Source organism: Moschus berezovskii, chromosome 1 (assembly GCF_049115385.1).
Source record: "Moschus berezovskii isolate FMDL1 chromosome 1, NW_MosBer_1.0, whole genome shotgun sequence".
Classification (NCBI taxonomy): Eukaryota; Metazoa; Chordata; class Mammalia; order Artiodactyla; family Moschidae; genus Moschus; species Moschus berezovskii.
Genome location: NC_142460.1, coordinates 1,861,337 through 1,880,617, shown reverse-complemented (window position 1 = coordinate 1,880,617; position 19,281 = coordinate 1,861,337). Strand labels below are relative to the sequence as shown.

At 56.9% G+C, this 19,281-nt stretch overlaps 1 protein-coding gene across 5 annotated transcripts in view; it reads right to left on the bottom strand.

Moving 5' to 3' along the window:
* PDXK (pyridoxal kinase) overlaps window positions 1–18,651 on the bottom strand; it is a 30,598-nt gene extending 11,947 nt beyond the window's left edge. For 2 of the 5 annotated variants that reach the window (XR_008684313.2, XR_008684317.2), the window contains exons 1-4: window positions 18,398–18,649; window positions 4,735–4,789; window positions 1,054–1,158; window positions 382–465 (exon numbers count right to left, since the gene is read on the bottom strand). Coding sequence is in view for 2 of the 5 variants with exons in the window: in XM_055414842.2 (XP_055270817.1) it covers window positions 382–465; window positions 1,054–1,158; window positions 4,735–4,789; window positions 18,398–18,484 (331 nt within the window). In the remaining 3 variants the exon portion in view is untranslated. Of the gene's footprint in view, window positions 1–381; window positions 466–1,053; window positions 1,159–4,734; window positions 4,790–18,397 lie in introns of all 5 variants that reach the window. The other 3 variants (XR_008684323.2, XM_055414842.2, XM_055414845.2) reach the window with 3 other exon arrangements.
* Between the last annotated feature and the right edge of the window lie 630 nt (window positions 18,652–19,281).

Sequence of the window (19,281 nt, the reverse complement as noted above, 5' to 3'; positions counted from 1 at the left end):
TTTGCTACAGCTGGAGAGAGCCTAGGCGCAGTGACGACCTGGCACTGCCAAAAATAAATACATATTTAAAAAAACAAAACGGGAAAAACAGAGCATCCACATCCTCATTGTCCTCCTTACCTGGCATTTTACATTTTCTGTCGGGGCCCCACCTGGGGAGTCTCTCATCCCAACCCCCCAGGGACTGGGTGATCTCACATACACACCCAACCTGACACTCATCACAGCCTCTCTCACGTGCCCCAGACCAACACCAGATTCACAGAGAAGATGCCTTTCAGGCTCTCGTCCCTGGAGGCCCAGCTGCTACAGAGCCCAAGTGCTGGGAGGGGCAGAACATGGAGTGGGGGCACCCAGAAGGAAGAGGACCCCAGCACCTACCGTACACGAGCCTGGGGTTCTGCTGCTTCAGCTCCTGCACGATGTCCACCACCATGGCCAGGAAGGACTTGTCTCGTGTGTAGCCTTAGGGAGGGACAGAGACTTTTGTCACCCGACCACGGCAGAGGAGACACAGCGCCATCACACCTACCTGCCTGGAGAGTGGTGGGCAGAGCCCAGATCTGCAGCCGACACAAGCGTCCCAACTGCATGCACCCAGGGGACACAGGCCATTTCCTGGGATAAACACTAACTTTTACAGGAGGGGAAGTCACGGGTGAATGAGCAGCATTTTCCTTCCTCCCCTCCACTTCCCAGAATAAGCATGTTCACGTCTCACCACGTGTATAAATAAACGCAACCACGTGGGATTACACACCAGATGCCTGCAAGTCGCTCACAGGAGTGTTTTTGTCCCTGACCCCTTCCCAACACTGTACCTGTCCCCGGCCGTGGGCACAGGGCCACTATTGTGGAGATGTGGCACAGCCAGGACCCCCAAGGTCACTATCCGGACGTGGCGGTCACGAGGGCCCCACTGAGCTCCTTCTGGAGGCACGACCGCCCCTCCTCGCGGGTGGCAGGAGAGGTAGCAGCCAGATTGGGGTGCTCTGGGTCTCCCCACCTAGGCGGGAGGCAGGCCTGGCTCCCCGTCCACGCCCCTGGGCTCACCCGTGAGCACGTAGTCATACTGATTCACGCTGTTCAGCTTCAGCCCATCGTACAACTCCTGGAGCTCGCCTGAGTTCAGCACTTGGCCCTTCCAGTGTGAGTAGCCTAGTGGGGGTGGGGTGGGGGGCAGAGCAGACCACGTGAGGCCCTGATGCTGCGAGAGGTCACCCAGGCACAGAGGCTAAGCAGGTCCCCCCCCAAGCACGTCCTGGGGTTGTCATCACTGAGCTGGGGGCCCACCTGCCCTTCCAGTGCAGTGAGGCCCACTCGGCAGCCCCTAAGGACAGTTGTGCTGCCTGTGTTGCACTGACAGATGGGCACAGGGCTGTGTGATTTCTGCCCGTCTTTCAGTGGGGCACCTGGGGGCGGCCCCACATGTCACGGTCTCCAGCTTTGCCAGACTCTGCTTTGTGCATCCCCAATCCAGGTCAAGTGGCTTGAACAGTCACCTGGGCACCCTGGCAGGTAGGAGCTTCTCGCATCCCTGCTCCATCCAAGATGAGCTGCAACCTATCCAAGTCTCAGGCCAAATCCTGACCGAGAACCAGACACGAGCTGGAAAGAGGCTGCAGCCTGGGTTCTTGGCCCGACAGGCACCCAGGTGGAGTCCCTACCCAGGCAGGCAGTGGGCCCTCACCTGGTCACCCACTAAGGACACCCTGAAGTCCACCCCTGGCAAGTTTGTCCTTGGCGGCCCTAAGGCCAAGAGGTACCCCTTGAATGGATGGGTTTCTAAAGATATAAGGTAGAGCCTCGGGAGGCCTAATTTCTGCAACAACAAAGTTGAGTACCGACCACAAGAGGCAGACCACAAGTGCAGGACTGGCTGTGGGCCTGGCGAAGGGGCTGCAGGGCTCTCCATGTGCGCGTGGGGTGAGGGCCTGGCCGCCGCAGAGCAGCCTCTGAAAAAGCACATGAGGCAAGGCCCGACGGCCCATCAGCTGTTCTCCAGGAAAGCACGGCCTCTGGTGGCCACCCCCTATTCACACGTCAGGAGGGGCAGGAGCAGGGAGGGTCCTGAGGCAAGGTGACCCACCCCTCACCAGGCTGTCCCCACAGGTTCTGGTGTCTGCTAAGAGCCGGCAGCCCTGGCTAGATCCCCACAGGTATTGCGGCCACAAAATTCCATCCAGGTGGGAGGAACCACAGTCACTCCTGACCCCTGGTTTTCCGAACATCCTTCCAGACGGGGTGGGTTGTTTATTGCGGTTCTCGTTGTGCAGGGTTTGTGGGATCTCAGTTCCCAAACCTGGGACTGAACCCGGACACTTGGCGGTGAAAGCACCAAATCCTAACCAGTGGACCACCAGGGAATTCCCAACATCGAGGGGCTTCACCCCACCGCACGTGTACTGCGTTCTTGTCCAAGGACTGCTGTGATCGAGAACCACAGGCCTCTGAGGTCCTCAAGGCCAGAGTCCAGGATCGAGGTGTTGCAGGGCTGCCTCCTCTGCGCACTCCACGGCCGGCTCCTCCCGCGTCTTCACGTGGTCATCCGTGTGTGTGTCTGCGTCCTGATCTTCTCTAAGGACACCGGTCAGATGGGAGCAGGGCCACCCCAGTGACCCCACTTAGCTTTAACTACCTCTTTAAAGGCCTCATCTCTAAACAGTCACATCTGAGGTTCTAGGAGTCAGGACCTTGACAGGTGAGTCAAGGGGACACAGTGCAGTCATGACATGCAAGTCAGCCCCTGCAGGGTCTCAAACACCCCCCAGTCCCACCCGGAAAGCCAGCTTCCTAACGAGACAAGAAGGCTCAGGCTCACAACATTCAGAGCGCATCTCCACCCACTCCCCCTCCACAGCCCCCATCCCTCCTCTCCTGACTCAGGAGACCCTTCTGAAAGATGGGCACTGGGGTCCTCCATCCATCCCACTCAATGTACAATTTACAAATGAAACAAACTGCAGAGGCTGACCCCGAGGGATCCAGCTCCTCCCTGAGCGACTGATCCCGCCCCCCAGAGGGGGTCACCACCAGGCCGGCAGCGGATCACAACCACAATCACACTCTGAACTCTTATGTGCTGGACAGCTGGCCTGCCTCACCCACCAACCTCCAGCCCTGTCCAGTTTCTTCCAGCCACTGCCCAAGGGCTGGGATAGCGCATAACAGGAAACCCCTGCTGAAGGAGCAACCAGAGAATGCTGGCCACAGGCAGGGGCTGCCCTGGAGGGGAGGCTTAAAGTCTAAGCCAAACTGGCTCGTTTACTTTAAAAACAAACAAAAAGAAAAAAGAAAAAAAGAGGGCGGTAAAACCTATAAGCTCTGGGGAGGTTCACTGGACTGACAACTTCTGGGGTTGCGTCCAAATGTTACTGTGCCCAGTACACTGGGGGAAGCAATGGCAGGAAAGGCTTTTTACTGAGAGCAGTACGTTCTCCATCTGAACCCGGCATAGTTCCTCCTCCATTGATGTCTGTTACCCCCTCCCACCAAGAACCAGGCACCTTTCCACATATCTGATGCTGGGCCACCTGCCAGAGCTTCTGGGACGTTCTGTGCTCCGAGATTCCGTCTGGGTTCATAGTAACTTCAAAGAAGGGACATGGTGACATTTCCAAGAACTGAGAGGCTTTGTCTCCCTGAAACCATTAGCTCAGGGCAGGGCGGCTCTGAGGCCACAGGGCCCTCGCCTGGCATCTCAGGGGCTTTCCAAGGGCCGAGACCTCACAAACCCTAGCCAGCAATCATACGGGCTGTCCTTGGGTCCCCGTACACAAAGAGACACACTCACACGAGATCACCGAGGCTTAATAGAGAGTTCTTAATAGAGAAAGCCAGAATCTTCTCTCCTCCTAATACCATCGGGGCCCAGTGGGGTTCCTGGGCACAAGGCCCTTCGGTGCCCCCATCTCTTTGATTATAGGCAACAGCCTTCACTCAGCCTCCATGACCTTCTGAGTTCCAACGGGCAGATTCAAGCAGTTGATCACATTAGGGAAGGGAGGGGATGCAAGACCAGGGAGAAGCAGTCAAGAGCAGCCCTGGGCAAGGTCATGTTTCTCCATCACCGAGTATACACAACAATATCTCTGAGCCGTTTTGCAGATACTGAAAGCCACTCCAGGTGGGAAAAGTTAACGATTAACCGTGGTACGCTGCCCACAAGCACGCAGACCCCAGACCGACTGGACCTGAAGGTTGATGATGTTGACTCCCACTTACCTCACCACCCACCCCTCAGAAGAATGTCGAGCTGATCGCTCCCTCTTTTACTATAAAACTTGTCGCTGTCTTCCCCAAGGTGGGACACTGGGTTTTGAGGGCATGAGCCCACTGTATCCCCCTTTGCCTGGCAAAGCAATAAAGCTCTCCTTTTCTACCTCACTCAGAACTATCTCTGAGATTTGATTCAGCACTGATGTTCAGAGAAGCTGAGCTTGTGGCAGTGTTCCAGCCCACGGTGTCACCCAGGTTGGGGGGGTCCCCCGAGCAGGTGCCTGGATCACCAACCTCAGCTCAAGGAGGAAACTGGGGACCAGACGCCATGTCACCCGCCTGGGTCGTCCAGCCACCAAAGCAGCTGAGCTGATTTAAACGTGGAGCTGGCAAACTCACCTCCGACATGCTCTATTTCCTGTCTGTAAGGTGAGGGGGGGCAGCCCCCCGAATCTAAGGGACCACTTCCCATGCCCACACCCAGCTCTGCCAGGATGGCTGAGACCAACGCCTTACCTGTGTGGTTTGAAAACTGGACAGAGTTCACCGCATCAACCTCAAACCCCAAAACCTGCAAGATGGACAGAGAAGGAGCAGGCGTGAGAGCCGGCGGGCCTGCACTGACACACCGCAGGTGCCTGACATGGCCTGGGGCAGGCAGGGGGGTCTCCCCAGGGCAGCCTCGGCACCCACAACTGCAGGGATGAGCATGGAGCAGACAGGGAGCGTGGGCAGCGGCCAGCCTGAAAGGCCGAGGCTCAGAGGCCATGGCCCACCTGCTGGAACTGCCACCAAATGGAAGTGCTCAGAGACCAGCTCGGGGTCCATCTGCTCAGACACAAAGAGGGCAGCCAGGCGCTCTCTGCTGAGGCCCCCACCTGGATGGGGGACAAGGCCGAGGGCTCCCACTCCCTCCCCGGGAGCCTGGCTTGTAGCCCCTGCATTCTCGCAGGTCAGCTGGGGAGAAAGGCGCCCGGCTGGGGCCCAAGAGCCAGAGACAACTGCAGCCACAGACCCGCTCCCAGACAACAAGGACCCCACCCCACTGGGCCAGCCTCACGGGCCCCAGCTCAGGTCACCCGGCCACTGCTGGGGCTTGGATGCCCATCTGCATCACCAGCCTCTCCAGAGCTCTGGGGGCCCAGCGGGTAAGGGAGGCAAGGGTGGGCTCTGGTGCCTGGCACCCGCCCACACGAGGCCACAGGGGCCACAGGGGCCGTCTGTCTGCCCGGAAGGTCCCTCTTTCCTCTCCCGGACTCGCCTGACCCTCCTCTATGCTCCCCACATTCTATAGGAGGGCAAGATCACATGCTCCCTCCTCCTCTCCTGGACTCGCCTGACCCCTCTCTATGCTCCCCACCTTTTACAGAAGGTCGAGATCCCGTGCTCCCTCCTCCTCTCCTGGACTCGCCTGACCCCCCTCTATGCGCCCCACCTTCTACAGGAAGTCGAGATCCCGTGCTCCCGCTTCCTCTCCTGGACTCGCCTGACCCCCCTCTATGCTCCCCACCTTCTACAGGAGGTCGAGATCCTGTGCTCCCTCCTCTCCTGGACTCGCCTGACCCCTCTCTATGCTCCCCACCTTTTACAGGAGGTCGAGATCCCGTGCTCCCTCCTCCTCTCCTGGACTCGCCTGACCCCCCTCTATGCTCCCCACCTTTTACAGGAGGTTGAGATCCTAGGCTCCCTCCTCCTCTCCTGGACTCGCTTGACCCCCGCCGCCCCCTCTCTCCCTACCCCCCTTCTACAGGTGGTCGAGACCCCGTGCTCTGGGGCTGGCAGCACAGGGCAGGGTCTGATGAGGGGTCACTTGTTCACCAGACACACCACTCATGACACTCTCACAAGCCCGTCACTCTGCACCCCAGCCCCGGTCCCCAGTCCCCTTCCTATGCCCAGCCAAGTCTCAGCTGGGAGGTTCACTTCCACCAGCAAACCCGGCAAAGAAGCCACACTGGGGGAAGCGAGAAGATAGCGCCCTGCGGGGTGGGCAGTGTGGCGGACAGTGTGAGGGGCCCCGGGAGTCAGGTGCTTGTCCCTGAGCTCCACTGCTGATGGGGGAGGAGGTGCCACCGCTGACCAGGGGGGTAGGAAGATGAGGTTAGGGTGGGGGAAGCAAGCCTCAGGGACCCACTGCCGGGACCCCCGACCTTCGGGCACGCTCCCTCCGCTGAAGAGGAGAACAAAGGCCCTTTGCCATAACTGGTCCAGCGGATAGACAGTCCCTGGCAGGACAGTCCCCACCTTCCTGTCCACCAGGAACTTACCAAACCCTCCCCCCTTGCCTTCACCTGAACACCAACAACTTCCGGGTGTCACCTCAGTGTCCCCAAAGAAGCAAAGCTCTCTGGCCACAGGAGTGTCTGTCTGCTGCGGGTGTCGGGGCAGGACTGGGGGTCGCTAGGTGCGAATGTGGGCCACACCCCAGCTCTTCATGGGGTCTGTGGTTACCAGGCATGCTCCTTTTGTGAATTCATTGAGCTGTACACTTATGAAGTCTTTCTTAAAAGCCAGTATTATGCAGACTTAAATCAAGGAAAAATTCCACAGTCTTCTTAACCTAGAAAGTTAAAACTGGCAATTTGCAAATTTTCTTGCCAGATTTTAGGGCCTCCTAGACAGACAGAGCTCATGGTATTTCAGATCCCTAAATTCTAATCAACTCCAAAGAAACAGATTTGAAGCAATGATGACACAAATCCTGAAAATCCTGCCAGAATACCCCGCTCCATTGCTTCTGGAAGCGTAGATAATTAGTCCTTCAGAGCCAGCACACGCGAGGCAGCTATTTTCTGTTTTTAAATGATAGCGCTTAGCGCTGGGCTGACATCTCCATTTCACACACCAGCAGCTTATTTGTTGGCACGGTAGGCTTGTGTGAGGGGCCCTGTCAAGGCCTCGTGCAGGGTCAGGCAGGTGCAGAAAAAAGCCAAGACACAGGGCTCGGCTCCCTGATGGGAAACGGGGGACCCCAGAGAAAGGAGGCGCCTGTTGTTAACACCGTGTCTTCAGCTCAAATCTCTGCTTCTGTGCTCAGCTCTGGGATCTGGGGCTGGGACCCTGGATGCCACATCCGTGCTCAACTAGGGGCTTCTGACGGGACACGGGGGGTTGTGGGGGGAGAGACCAGAGATGGAGGGTTCAGCCCCTGCTGGTCACCTTCCCCAGCACCGTTTTTCTTTACCCACAGAGGAGGGGCCCCCGGAAGCAGCTGAACCCACTCTGTGATCCTTCCATTGCTCCCAGGACCCCCACTGCATAGCCCTAAACATCCCGTCTCCCTCAGCCTTAAGTCCCAACTGTAAGTAGACAGGGGAAGTGGTCCCTAGAGAAAGAACCAGGAGTGACTCGTCTAAATGTTCGGTCTAAGCCATGTTGTGACCCAAGCCTGGTCACAGCGCTTGCCCTTGAACATATCTTGGTAATTAATGATCTTCAGAGAACAAAAGAACGCAGGACAGACAGTTATGAACAAGAGGAGTAACAGCAGCAAAGGAAACCAGTCAGATGGAAAGATCCCCAGCTGCACTTCCCCTCGCTCAGCCCTCTCCCCGTGCTTGCCCTTACACAACCCCACCGAGGGTGGGTGGAGCCACCGGGGAGTCCAGTCTGTTCACACGCACCCTTAGGAGCACAGTTTGCACAGCAAAGGAAACCATAAACAAACCAAAAAGACAATCTACGGGCTGGGAGAAAATACATGCAAACAAAGTGACCAACAAGTGGAAGACTTGGTGTTCAGTCGCTGAGTCCTGTCTGACCCTTTGCGACCCCATGGACTGCAGCATGCCAGGCTTCCCTGTCCTTCACCATCTCCCAGGGTCGGCTCAAATTCATGTTCATAGAGTTGGTGATACTAATGAAATAGTACTCAGCCATAAAAAGGGAATGAAATAATGCCATTTCCAGCAACATGGATGGAGGCAGAGATTATGTACTAAGTGAAGTCGGACAAAGAAAGATAGATATTATATGATATCACAGATGTATGGATATTAAAAAGTAATACAAAACCAGGAACAGACTCACAGACACAGAAAACAAACTTATGGGGAAAGGAAGTGGGGCAAGGGATCAGTTAGGAATATCGGGACACGTCACTACATCTAGAAGATAAACAACAAGGATTTACTCTGTAACACAGAGAATTATATTCACTCAGTTCAGTTCAGTCGCTCAGTCGTGTCCGACTCTGCGACCCCAGGAATCATAGCACGCCAGGCCTCCCTGTCCATCACCAACTCCCAGAGTTCACTCAAACTCATGTCCATCGAGTCAGTGATGTCATCCAGCCATCTCATTCTCTGTCGTCCCCGTCTCCTCCCACCCCCAATCCCTCCTAGCATCATACTCTTTTCCAGTGAGTCAACTCGTAGCATGAGGTGGCCAAAGTATTGGAGTTTCAGCTTTAGCATCAGTCCTTCCAATGAACACCCAGGATTGATCTCCTTTAGAATGGACTGGTTGGATCTCCTTGCTATCTTATACTAAACTATCATGGAAAAGAACACACATGTATCAACTGGGCAACCGTGCTACCCCCTTGAAACTAGTGCAGCATCGTAAATCAACTACACGTCCACTTGAAAACAAGCCAAGCAAAGTTCTCTGACTGGGGCGGAAGAGGATGTCCGTGTGTTCTGAAGGAGAGGACTCAGCGCCCTGCTGGCCCTGAGCACGCAGGCTGTGTGGGGAGCGAGGCTGCTGTGCAGCCACGAAGCTTGCGCAGCTCCAGTGACCTGTACACCAGTAAGTCTGCCCCAGCTCCCATCCTGATCAGCTGCAGCCACTCAGCCTTTCTTCCAACCCAGACTGGCAGCTGGTGGTCAGCTGGTGGAATTATACCAGGGAAATCGGCCCTGCCCCACCCCCGCCAGTTTTTCACCATTTACCAGCAACAAGATTCATAGAAAAAAGAGGAAGAACTGGCTAGTTCAGCATGGGAAGGGGAAGGGAGGGGAGGCCTTCAGAGATCAGGGAGAACACCATCTCGGCCCAACCCCCTCTCTCTCACCCACTGTCCCCAGCCCAGTGCCAGCCAGGGGCAGGTGCTGCTGGAATTCTCAAGCGGGCCTGTTTCAAGTCCTAGCTCCCATCCGGGGAGTCTCTGTGCTGTCCTTCCCCTGCTCCCCCAAAGCACCCCGCGGATACCAACCTTTGAGGGCTACCCGTGGGATGAGGCCCAGACCCCAGGCTGTGTGTCCCACCGAGTGTGAATTCCACACTACTCTCTGAACCCGCAAAACCCTTTTGCCTCCGGGCCTCTGTGAGCCCCCCCAAAGCTGAAACAGGGACTCTTGGCTCCAAGACCTTGTCGGAAACCTTGTCTTCTCAGCCACCACTAGTGCACCCAGGCTTTGTAGGGCGGTTTAGGGGTTTGGGCTCCCTGTCACTGTGACCCCCTGAGATGAGTCCATCGCCCTGTGGGCCTCTGAATGCAGGCTGGGGGCCAATGCCGGGCTTCGGGCTCTGCTTCAGAAAGAACTAGAGTCTCAGCCAAGAGACTCCATGTCCAGCTGGTCTGCTGCCCACCGAGGTCGTGCCAGTTCAAGTTCACTCAGCTGCTGAGGAAACCCGGCTCCACGAGACCACGTGAGCACGTCTAATGCTGGGGACACAGTCTCAGACCCGGATGGCCAGCGAGACGCACAGGCAAAACGGAGGCCCTTCGGGCATCAGACAGGGCCTGTTCCTTAACCCCATGCTCCAGCTTCTCAACTCTCCCCCAGGGCAGGGGAGACCCCAACGGCTGGCATGCATGTCCACCCAGAAGAGCACATTCAGAAGCTCCAGGGGCATCTGACACAAAGAACAGTGACATCAAAGACAACGCCCATGCAGTCCCCCGCGTCCCGGCAACGTGGACCTCAGTCCACCCGTTAGGCACAGCATCCCTCCTGAGGGCAGCTACACGTGCTAAAGACACATCTGAGTCCCCCGTCTGTGCTCCTGCCTGGATGTTGCGTCATCAACCACTGCTGACAGCCAGGCACACACAGCGAGAGCATGCAGAACACACAGCAGGGAAGCCCAGGCCACCCCACTTCCTCCACGGGAGGGTCAGGGCTGGGCAGTGAGAGGGCTCCCTTCACCATCTTCAAAACCTTCACCGAGGCTTGTTTTGTGAGACCTTTTTAGTCACTCTCCTAGGAAATCAGAATTAGCAAAGAGAGGACACAGGAAAGCCATGTTCCTGTGGTCCGACTGATCAGCCTTGGGTACTCCAGGGTCCCTTTCTCCACCCGTCCATGGTCAGCCCGACCACTCAGCCTAACTCGCAACCATCCGCCCCTTGTCTCCCACGGGAGCTCCAACTGGGAACAGCCCTGTGTGCCCCGAGCAGCGCTGCCGCCCCCTCACCCCCACCCAGCTCACCTTAAGTCCCAAGGCCACCTTCGCCCCATGTGTGCCCTCGTCTCCTGGGCAGCCATCCCCGGACCCCCTCACACTGGCCCCAGCCCTGCTCCCAGCGCATTGCACCCACCCCAGCCGCCAGGCCCCGTACACTCACTGGTCAGGTTCAGCTGGGCACTGCCCTAAGAGAAGCGGTCTTGGCCCAAGCTCCCAGCAGCACCGGCTACAGATGGGGGACAGGGTGGCAGCTCTGGTCAGGGGACAGGAGGGGCTGCCCCTCCTAGGCCGAGCCCACAACTCTGTCCCAAGGCCGTGGCCCCACACATTCCTCTCTCCTGGACAAACTCCATCCACTCTACCCTTGGCGGCACTCTCCTGGAGCACTCTGAGCAGACCTGGCTGCTCTTATTTCAAAAGCTCCATGTGGGTGAGCTCCAGGGACATCCAGGCCCATGAGCCACACCACCAGGGGGTCCCTCTGTGTGCGGTCACAGAAGCACCTGCTTGCAGACACCTGCTCAGGTTTCCAGGCCAGGGGCCTCTCAGCACAGACCCTTCCAGAGAGGTCCCTGTGAGGGGTGGTCACGCCAGCATGAGGCAGGGTGCCACACCACACAACTGCACACGCGCGCCCACATGTTCACACCCACAGCTGAGCACACGAACAGCACACTCGCAAACATGGGTATACCCGCCCCCCCACCCCCGCCACAGACCATTAAGTTCTTGCTTTTCTACATGACAGGCAAAGAGGAATGACACAGCCCCAAACTAAGGGTTACAAAATCAAGATATTGAGCAATTCTGGACATTCTTGGGAAAATCCAAAAGGCAGGAGGAATGCTGAAGCAACACCTAAGTTCCAGGGTTGGGACACACGAGATGAGACAGGGGGAAGCAAGCAGAGCACAGGCACCCCAGGCCACAGGGCTCCAGCCCTGGCTCACTCTTCTGGGGAGTGACAGGGGGCCCGAGGCAGGGCAGGAAGAAGGTGTGATTTTGGCATTGACTCCCTTGCACTGTCTGCCAACGCATGTGCCACTGTGAAAACCCTAGAGGCAAACACTACATCTTTTAAAGGGCAGGGATCATCCTTCCAGCATCTTTCAAACACAGTCCTGCTAGAAAAGGTCCTTTTTATCTAAGGAATTCTAAGGAAAAAGTGTAAAGATTTTCCAAGGACCAGGTGTTTTAAGACCAATCAAGAGAGCCTCTGAACAGGGCCACTTTACAGCTCAGGTGGTAAATAAGGGGAGAGGTGGAAAATAAGCTGCTTGTGGCCTGAAGCGTCCCCACCACCACCAGTCACAAGCCTCTAGGACAGGCCGGGGTGAGCCGTCCACACTTGTTTGCTGGGCAACTCTGAGGCCTCTGTTCAGCTCCTGTGGCCCCATCACTAGGCAGGGAGGGTCTGAACCTAGGTTTCCAGTCCAGGGGCCTCTCTGCACAGTCTGCTGCCTCCCAGCCTACCCCTTCCTGCCGGGTGTCCAAGCCAGTCCACTGGCAAACAGGCCTGGCTTTGAGGTCCCTGAACAAGAAACTGTCTCCAGTCCTGCTGGATGTCTCGGCTCTGCTTCTGCACCGACGGGCCAGGAGAGTCAGAGAGCGAGGTGGGTTTCTATAGGCCCCCAAATGAGACAACCCCTGACCCACCTTCCAGGGCCACTGTAGTCTCGGCAACACGGTACTGAAATGGGTTCTGAGCTAAGGTCCCAAATCAGATTCTCAAGGTCACAGAATTATTTATGTGCCCCCCACCCCCCAGCATGGCCCTTCAAGGTGGCACCCTGGGCCTCCAGTGACCCCAGCAGAAGTCCTGCGTGCCCGAGGCCACTGTGCCAAACCAAACACAGCCTCAGAAGGAAGCGCGCACCACACATCTGGCACAAGGCCAGCTACCACCTGCCTGGACACCCTCAGAAAGACTCATCTGCCCAGCAGAGTGGCTATTGGCATCGCAAGTGCTGGCTGCCCTGGCAGAAGTGCCTGGCAGCTGGAGGGAGACACAGGAGTCGCGGGTGAGGTGGCAGCTCGACTCCCACCTGTGCTGCTCTTCCTAGAAAGGACAGCTTTTGGATGCTGGGGCTTTAATTAAACACCCAATTTGTGCCGCTTTCAAATCTCTGAACAGGCTCCTTTTAACTCACAGTGAATTGAACAGCAGCGCTTGGCTGAGGATTCATGCACATACTGAACTGGAAATTGGGTCTGGCAAGATATAATCAAGCTAAGCATCTCAAGCTAAGATGGCCCTGGATTATGTCAGTAGACCCCAGGCCCACTGACAAAGGTGCTTATTTGAGACACACAGGAGCAGGTCATGCAACAAGACGCATGGACTGGAGTGATGTGGCCACAAGCCAAGGATACCTGGAGCCCCCTAGAAGCTACAAGAGGCAGGAAGGACCCTCCCCTCCAGCTTCTGGGGGAGGGATCACGGCCCAGTCAACATCCTAACTTCAGACTCTTGGCCTCTAGAGCTGCGAGAGAATAAATCCATGACTTTAAGCCCTTCTTTGTGGTACTCTGTTACGGCCGCCCCCCAGAAACTCATACATAGCCTAAGCCTCGTGTATCTGCTGTATTTTTATCTCTCTTTTTCTTTTTCTGACTATACCACGTGGCATGCAGGATCTTACTTCCCAGACCAGGGTTCAAACCCAGGCCCCCTACATTGGGAGCCCAGAGTCTTAACCATTAGACAACCAGGGAAGACCCCTGCTGTGTTTTCACACACACACAAAAAAAAACACGGAAAGCAATAGGGCAGGAGTGGGGTTGTCGGGCTGTGCTGGACAATGGGAGTGAAGTGGAACTGTCAGTCGTTTACTTGTATCCAACTCTTTGTGACCCCATGAACTGTAGCCCACCAGGCTCCTCTGTCCATGGAATTCTTCAGACAAGAATACTGGAGAGGGTAGCCATTCCCTTCTCCATGGGATCTTCAGATTCTTTACTGTCTCCCACCAAGAGGTTGGGTGGGACCTATAAAAACACAGGAGGAGCTGCTGAATCAACAGGCTTGTCTTCCCTTACACAGAGGGGACTCAGAAGAAGTATACTTCCAGCCAGGAAGAACGTGAGGTTTTCCACTTCCAAGAGGAAAGCAGCCTGCAGAGTCCAGGGTGGGAGGAGGCCACACTGGGTCCATCCACCCCTTCCCTTTTCTCTCCTTAGAAGCAAGGTCAAAACAGTGAGAGGTCCCAGGGTCTGCCCAGCGAAGGGGTTCCGAAAGCATCAAAGACATGACGACCTTGGCTCTGCAGCCCCCACCCCCAGAGACAGGACAGGAAGGCACAAGCCCACTCTCTCACTTCCCTCTCTCACTGCCGATGTGGGATCACCCTGCCCACGGCTCTGCCTGCTGTTGCTGATCACAGCAGCATGTGTCCCTCAGCCACTAAAACGGACTATGAACTTGAGCCCAGAAACAAATCCAAAACCAGGGTCAGGGTTCTGGTCCTTTCTCTTCTGTGTTAACATTTTTCTCCGCCCAGGGAAGGCAGCTGCCTGCAGGCTACCCACCTGAGACCACCACTAGTGTACTGTGGTTTTAAGTATTAACTGCTCAGTTGCGTCTGACACTTTTCGACCCTTTGGACTGTAGCCTGTGAGTGACAGTCGCTCAATCGTGTACACCTCTTTGCGACCCCATGGACTGTAGCCTGCTAGGCTCCTCTGTTCATGGGATTCTCCAGGCAAGAATACTGGAGGGGGCTGCCATTTCCTTCTTCAGGAGATCTTTCCCACCCAGGGATCAAATCCGGGTCTCCTGCATTGCAGGCAGATTCTATACCATCTGAGCCACCAGGGAAGCCTGTGGGGACCCGGAAAAAAACAGTTTGAGAACCACAGCCCTGAAGCCCAGACATCTAGCTTGCAGACATCTAGCCAGGACAACCCTGGGAGTAGTGGGAGGTCCTTGGGCAGGGATCCACACTGCACCCCACCACAAGCAGAACCTGGGAGCTTGGCACCATGTGATCACTAACAGGACTGTTCTCACTGTGCAGATGAGGCTGAGAATGTCTGGGGGGGCATGGCCAGCCCCTGAGCCATTTCTCCAAGATGTGGGCACCGGGTCAGCACCCCTCCACTGGCAGCCTCTCCACCCGCACAAGTGCATATTCTGTCTCCCCAAGTTTGTGGGGCCCACCCAGACCCCACCTTCTCCTGCCATTTCCAAGCTCTCTTCCCACAGTCAGCTGTGTGGGTCACCCCACCTGTGGCGTCTCCAGCTGTACAGCATCCATCAAAATTCAGAACATTTTCAGAACTCAGCACAGCTCTGCAGTCAGGGGACACCTGCTGGAATCGTGCAAGGCACGGCCACTTCCAGGCTCTGCTCATCCCCAGCCCATCCTGCCCCTCTATGCTCCTGCAGTGCTCACAAGTTGGGTGGGGAGCAAAATGCCTACAGGAGACCCCACGGAGCCTCCTGTAGCCCTTACAAGAGCTCGGCAGCCTAGCCAAAGCAAGTGTGTGCAGACTTATGGGGAATCTGGACTCTGGACAAGGAAACACTAAGTGGCCAAGGAGAGAAAGTGTACAGTGAGCTAAGGAAAATCTCTGGAAATTGTTCTCATGTGGGCTGAACTACTGTGTGTCCCAAGTGGGACCTCAAACAAGGATCGTGTGAGTGCTCACGCAGCTGAAACAAAGTTTATTATTCTGAGATAGTCATTTCCTAGGCAGGCTGATAAGAAGTCTGGGGGTCCCCAAGGAGAGAGGGGTCCGGAATTCTCAAGGAAGAGGAAAGAACAAACTTTTTTTCCCCTCTACATTCCTTAGGATTATATAACAATAATGTATCCTGCTTGAGAACAGTTTCTGGGAAAAAACATTCTTGCTAATCCTGTTATCTTAAAATGTAAATTATGGGAGTGGGTCTAGTAAGGTCTTTACAACCTCCAGACATTCTTTTGATTCACTGTAATAACTAAATAGAAGTATATAACTCCATTGCTAACACTAGTGAGGGGGCCCTCCTTCTGCCCCCTTCTGATGTCTATGTCAGAAGCTTTCTCTATCTCTTTTATACTTTAATAAAACTTTATTACACAAAAGCTCTAAGAGATCACACCTCATCTCTGGCCCTTGGTTGAATTCTTCTCCACTGGAGGCCAAGAATCCCAGCGTCTTTTGTGGTTCAGCAACAACCTTTCAATTCTCCCATAGCTCTGGAGGCTGAAGTACACCCTCAAGGTGGGCTTGGTTTGGTGGAGCATGTTTTGAAAGCCACTCTCTGCTTTCTCCCCCTCCTCAGCTTTTTCCACCTGCCCAAGACTACAGTAGGAGGAGGAAATGATTAGGGCAAAGGACACAGGTAAGGACGTGATCCAGGTCTGATGGAGGCCCTGGCCTCCCTTAGATGCCCCAGGCACAACTGGCTGCCCACTGGCCTTACTACCTCCCTGTCTGGTCTTTCTGCAGAGAGGACTAAGAAAAGCACCCTGGGCACTGGGGCCACCTCACTCAGCAGCCAGCACCTCTGAGGCACCTCCCAGAGATGGTCACCCTTATTGCGTCCTTGGAGTCAGGTGCTATGCCAATTCCACAGATAAGGCAACTGAGCACTAGACAGCTCAAGGTGGAAGGTAGCCTCTTCAAGTCCCCAGCCTAAGAATGAGCCTCCAGGGGAGTGTCAATAAAGAATAACAAAAGAGCCTGGCTCACTTCCAGTTCTACAAGGGTTAAGTCTAAGCCACAGCAGTGCCCCATCTGAGGAATTCACGATAAAAAAAAAAAACAGATGCAGGTACTCAGTGCTTTGGGTAAACAGATGTTAGATGCATATCTCAGAAAGCATTTCAAATTCCTGCATCTTTCCATACTTAGAATAACACTAAAATCAATAACTTAAGATATCTGTTCTTCGTGATTAGCAGTAATCTTTTATCCAGAAGTAAGCTTGAATGCAAGTATTTCCCAGCTCCCAAAACCTCCTGGACAAAGTGGCCTCTCCCTGACCTCTCTGGAGCCTGACCTCTCCCTGAGAGACCATCTCCTGGGCTACAGTCCTCAGGAAGTCCATGACTAAAACTCACAACTCCCTTGCTGTGTGTTTTTCTTTAAGTAGACAAGAGGAAGTGCAGGGATGGATTAAGTCAAAGACAGGTGTTACCCCCACCCTGGGGATACAGAAGGGGGATGGCTCCCCCGACGTCTGTCCCTCAAGACCACAGGTAACGATGCTGGATAGAGAGGAGACCTCAGGTAAGAACCAAGGTGCAGTCCTTCAGAGGCCCTTCCCAAGGCGGGTGGTCTGGAGGAGCGTCCCATCAAGTAATTGAAAAAGGACATGTTGGTCTGCAAGTTTAGGGTCAGTGCCTAGAAATCAAGGAACAGATGATCAGAGGAACAACTTGCCCAGGGAAAGAGAAAAAAGGAGCGGCCGCAGGGAGAGACAGAGGCCCAGGGAAGCAGCAGAGTCTACACATCTCTGCAAACTTCTGCCAAGGGCGGTTCCCTCCAGGCAGGGTGTCTGGTTCCACCTTCTGGGGCTGCCCCTGCTTCAGGGATCCTGGACTTTCACCCCAGCACTGTTCCACAATAGAGGCCCTCCCCAAGTAATCAGTGACCAAGAGCTGGGGCCTCAGGACCAGTCCCGGAGTGCACCCTGGATGCCCCCACAGTCTGCACCCCCGCTGGTGGGAATGGGAGGGCCAAGGACTTCACATTATCTCCATGTGTGCTCATAGATCACAGGCAGCCGGCCAGGCAGGTCAGCTGGACTTGAACCCTTGTACCATTCCACCTTCAAGTCTGTTTCACCGCTTCCTCCTCGGGAGACAAGCAGGCCAGCCTCAGGTAGGCCCTCAAGCTCTACTGAAGGGTTCCAACCCTTCCCATGGCCCCTCCAGCCAGCTGGCACCTACAGGCAATTGTGACTGGGGGGCCCTTTATGATCTCGAGGGTCCAGCACAGAGTCCTAATGTACAGCATGCACAGCAGGGGCCAGACACTAGCTTGGTGTTCGAGGATTGGACCCAGGGACAATGGGCCAAAGGTGCATGGTCCAAGAGAGCTACCGGCCTGGATGCATAGCCTCCTGCTTAGCCCACAGGGCAAGGAAGTGACAGTGACCCCAAGGCTGACACCCCATTGCACCCAGGCCTCATCCTGACCCTCCAAGGGGCCACCCAACCACAACCTTGGGGCTGAGACAGGAAGCAGTGGGTGCTCACTGATGAACCACAGAGAGACCGTGAGCCCCTCACGGAGCACAGGTGGGGGAAGCGGGAGGAAGCCCGTGGGCACCCCAGCAGGGAAGGGCTGACACATGTTGGAAGCGGCATCTAGAGCCAGACCTTTTACGGCCTGAACTGCCCTCTGGGCTTTACTTCTCCGGAGCCATCACCGACAGGTAGGCCTCCTACGTCCCATCCCCTCCTGGTGACCGTCCCCCAACGGGCAGTCGCAGGGTGGAGCCCAGCCTGGCCGCCCAGGGCCTCACGGCTAGCCTCCTGACCCGCAGGGGGCGGGGACCGGATGACCTGCTTGCCAGCGCCCACCTTCGCTGGGTCTCCGGCCGCTGCTCCGCATTTTCCCTTCCCCAGGGTCTGGCCGGTGGGAAAGGGCGGGGAATGGTGGGTGCTCACAGCACGCGCCCGGGGTCTTCATTCTAACCTAGCGTCCCCACCCCCGCCCCATTCCACACGCCTGGGTCCAAGTGCGGGCCCGCCCCCGCCCCGCAAAGTGCCCGCCTCCCCCGCCTCCAGATCCTCCGGGCCGCCGGGCCAAGGTCACGCGGCCCGGCGGCGGCCACCCCTCCGCCGGCCCGCACGGCCGGGCGCGGGGACACCGCCGGGTTACGTAAGAGTACCTGCAGCGGGAACGTGGCCGCCCGGTTGCCCACGTAGCCGCGGACGACGTGGCTCTGAATGGAGAGCACCCGGCACTCCTCCTCCATGCCGGGCCTGCCGCGGCGGCGCGGGGCCGGGGGGTCAGCGTCTCCGCCGCGCGCTCCGCTCGGCTTCGGCCACGCTCGCGCTCCGCTCCGCCGCGGCCCGGATCGGCGCAGGCGCTCGGCTCGGACGACAGGCCGCTTCCCTCTGACCTCAGCGCGGCTGGGAACCCGCGGGTCCCGCGCTGCGCCGGGGCGGGCCGGGGGCGGGGCATCCGCCTGTCCCCGCCCACTCCCGCCCCTCCGGGGCAAATCGTCTGCCGCAACCCAGGCCTCGGCAGCCCACCCACATCTGCGCTACCGGCACGTGGGCGGCCACCCTTCAAAACGCCGGCTTGCACTTTCGGTTTTATCCGGTGGGGCGCAGCAGGCTGCGCCGGCCTTCCTTCATTCATCGGTTCCTCGAGTTCTTCATTCACTCCACTCAGGTCCGCCCCCTGGCCAGCACCACGCCACTAACCCCGGGGCCGCAGGACCGCGAGCCCGAACGAGGGCCCCCGCGGAGGAAGCGCACGGGAGAGGCGCCCCGGAAGTGGGCGCGGGCAGGGATGTCTGCAAGTGGGCTGCTGGGCTGGGAGTTACCGGGACCACCTTCCCCAGGGCCCGGTGGAGCACAGTGCCTGGCCCCAACTCCAGGCCCTGCAAGGCCCGGAACTCGCATGCAGTACACCGCCCCTGCGGCCACCACGCGGACCGGCGCCAGGACGCACGGGCCCGGCGACCCTCCGGCAGGACCAAGGATCCAGGCCCACCTTGCTACCCAGGCGCCCCTACCTAGGGCATGCATGCCTGATCCACAGCCA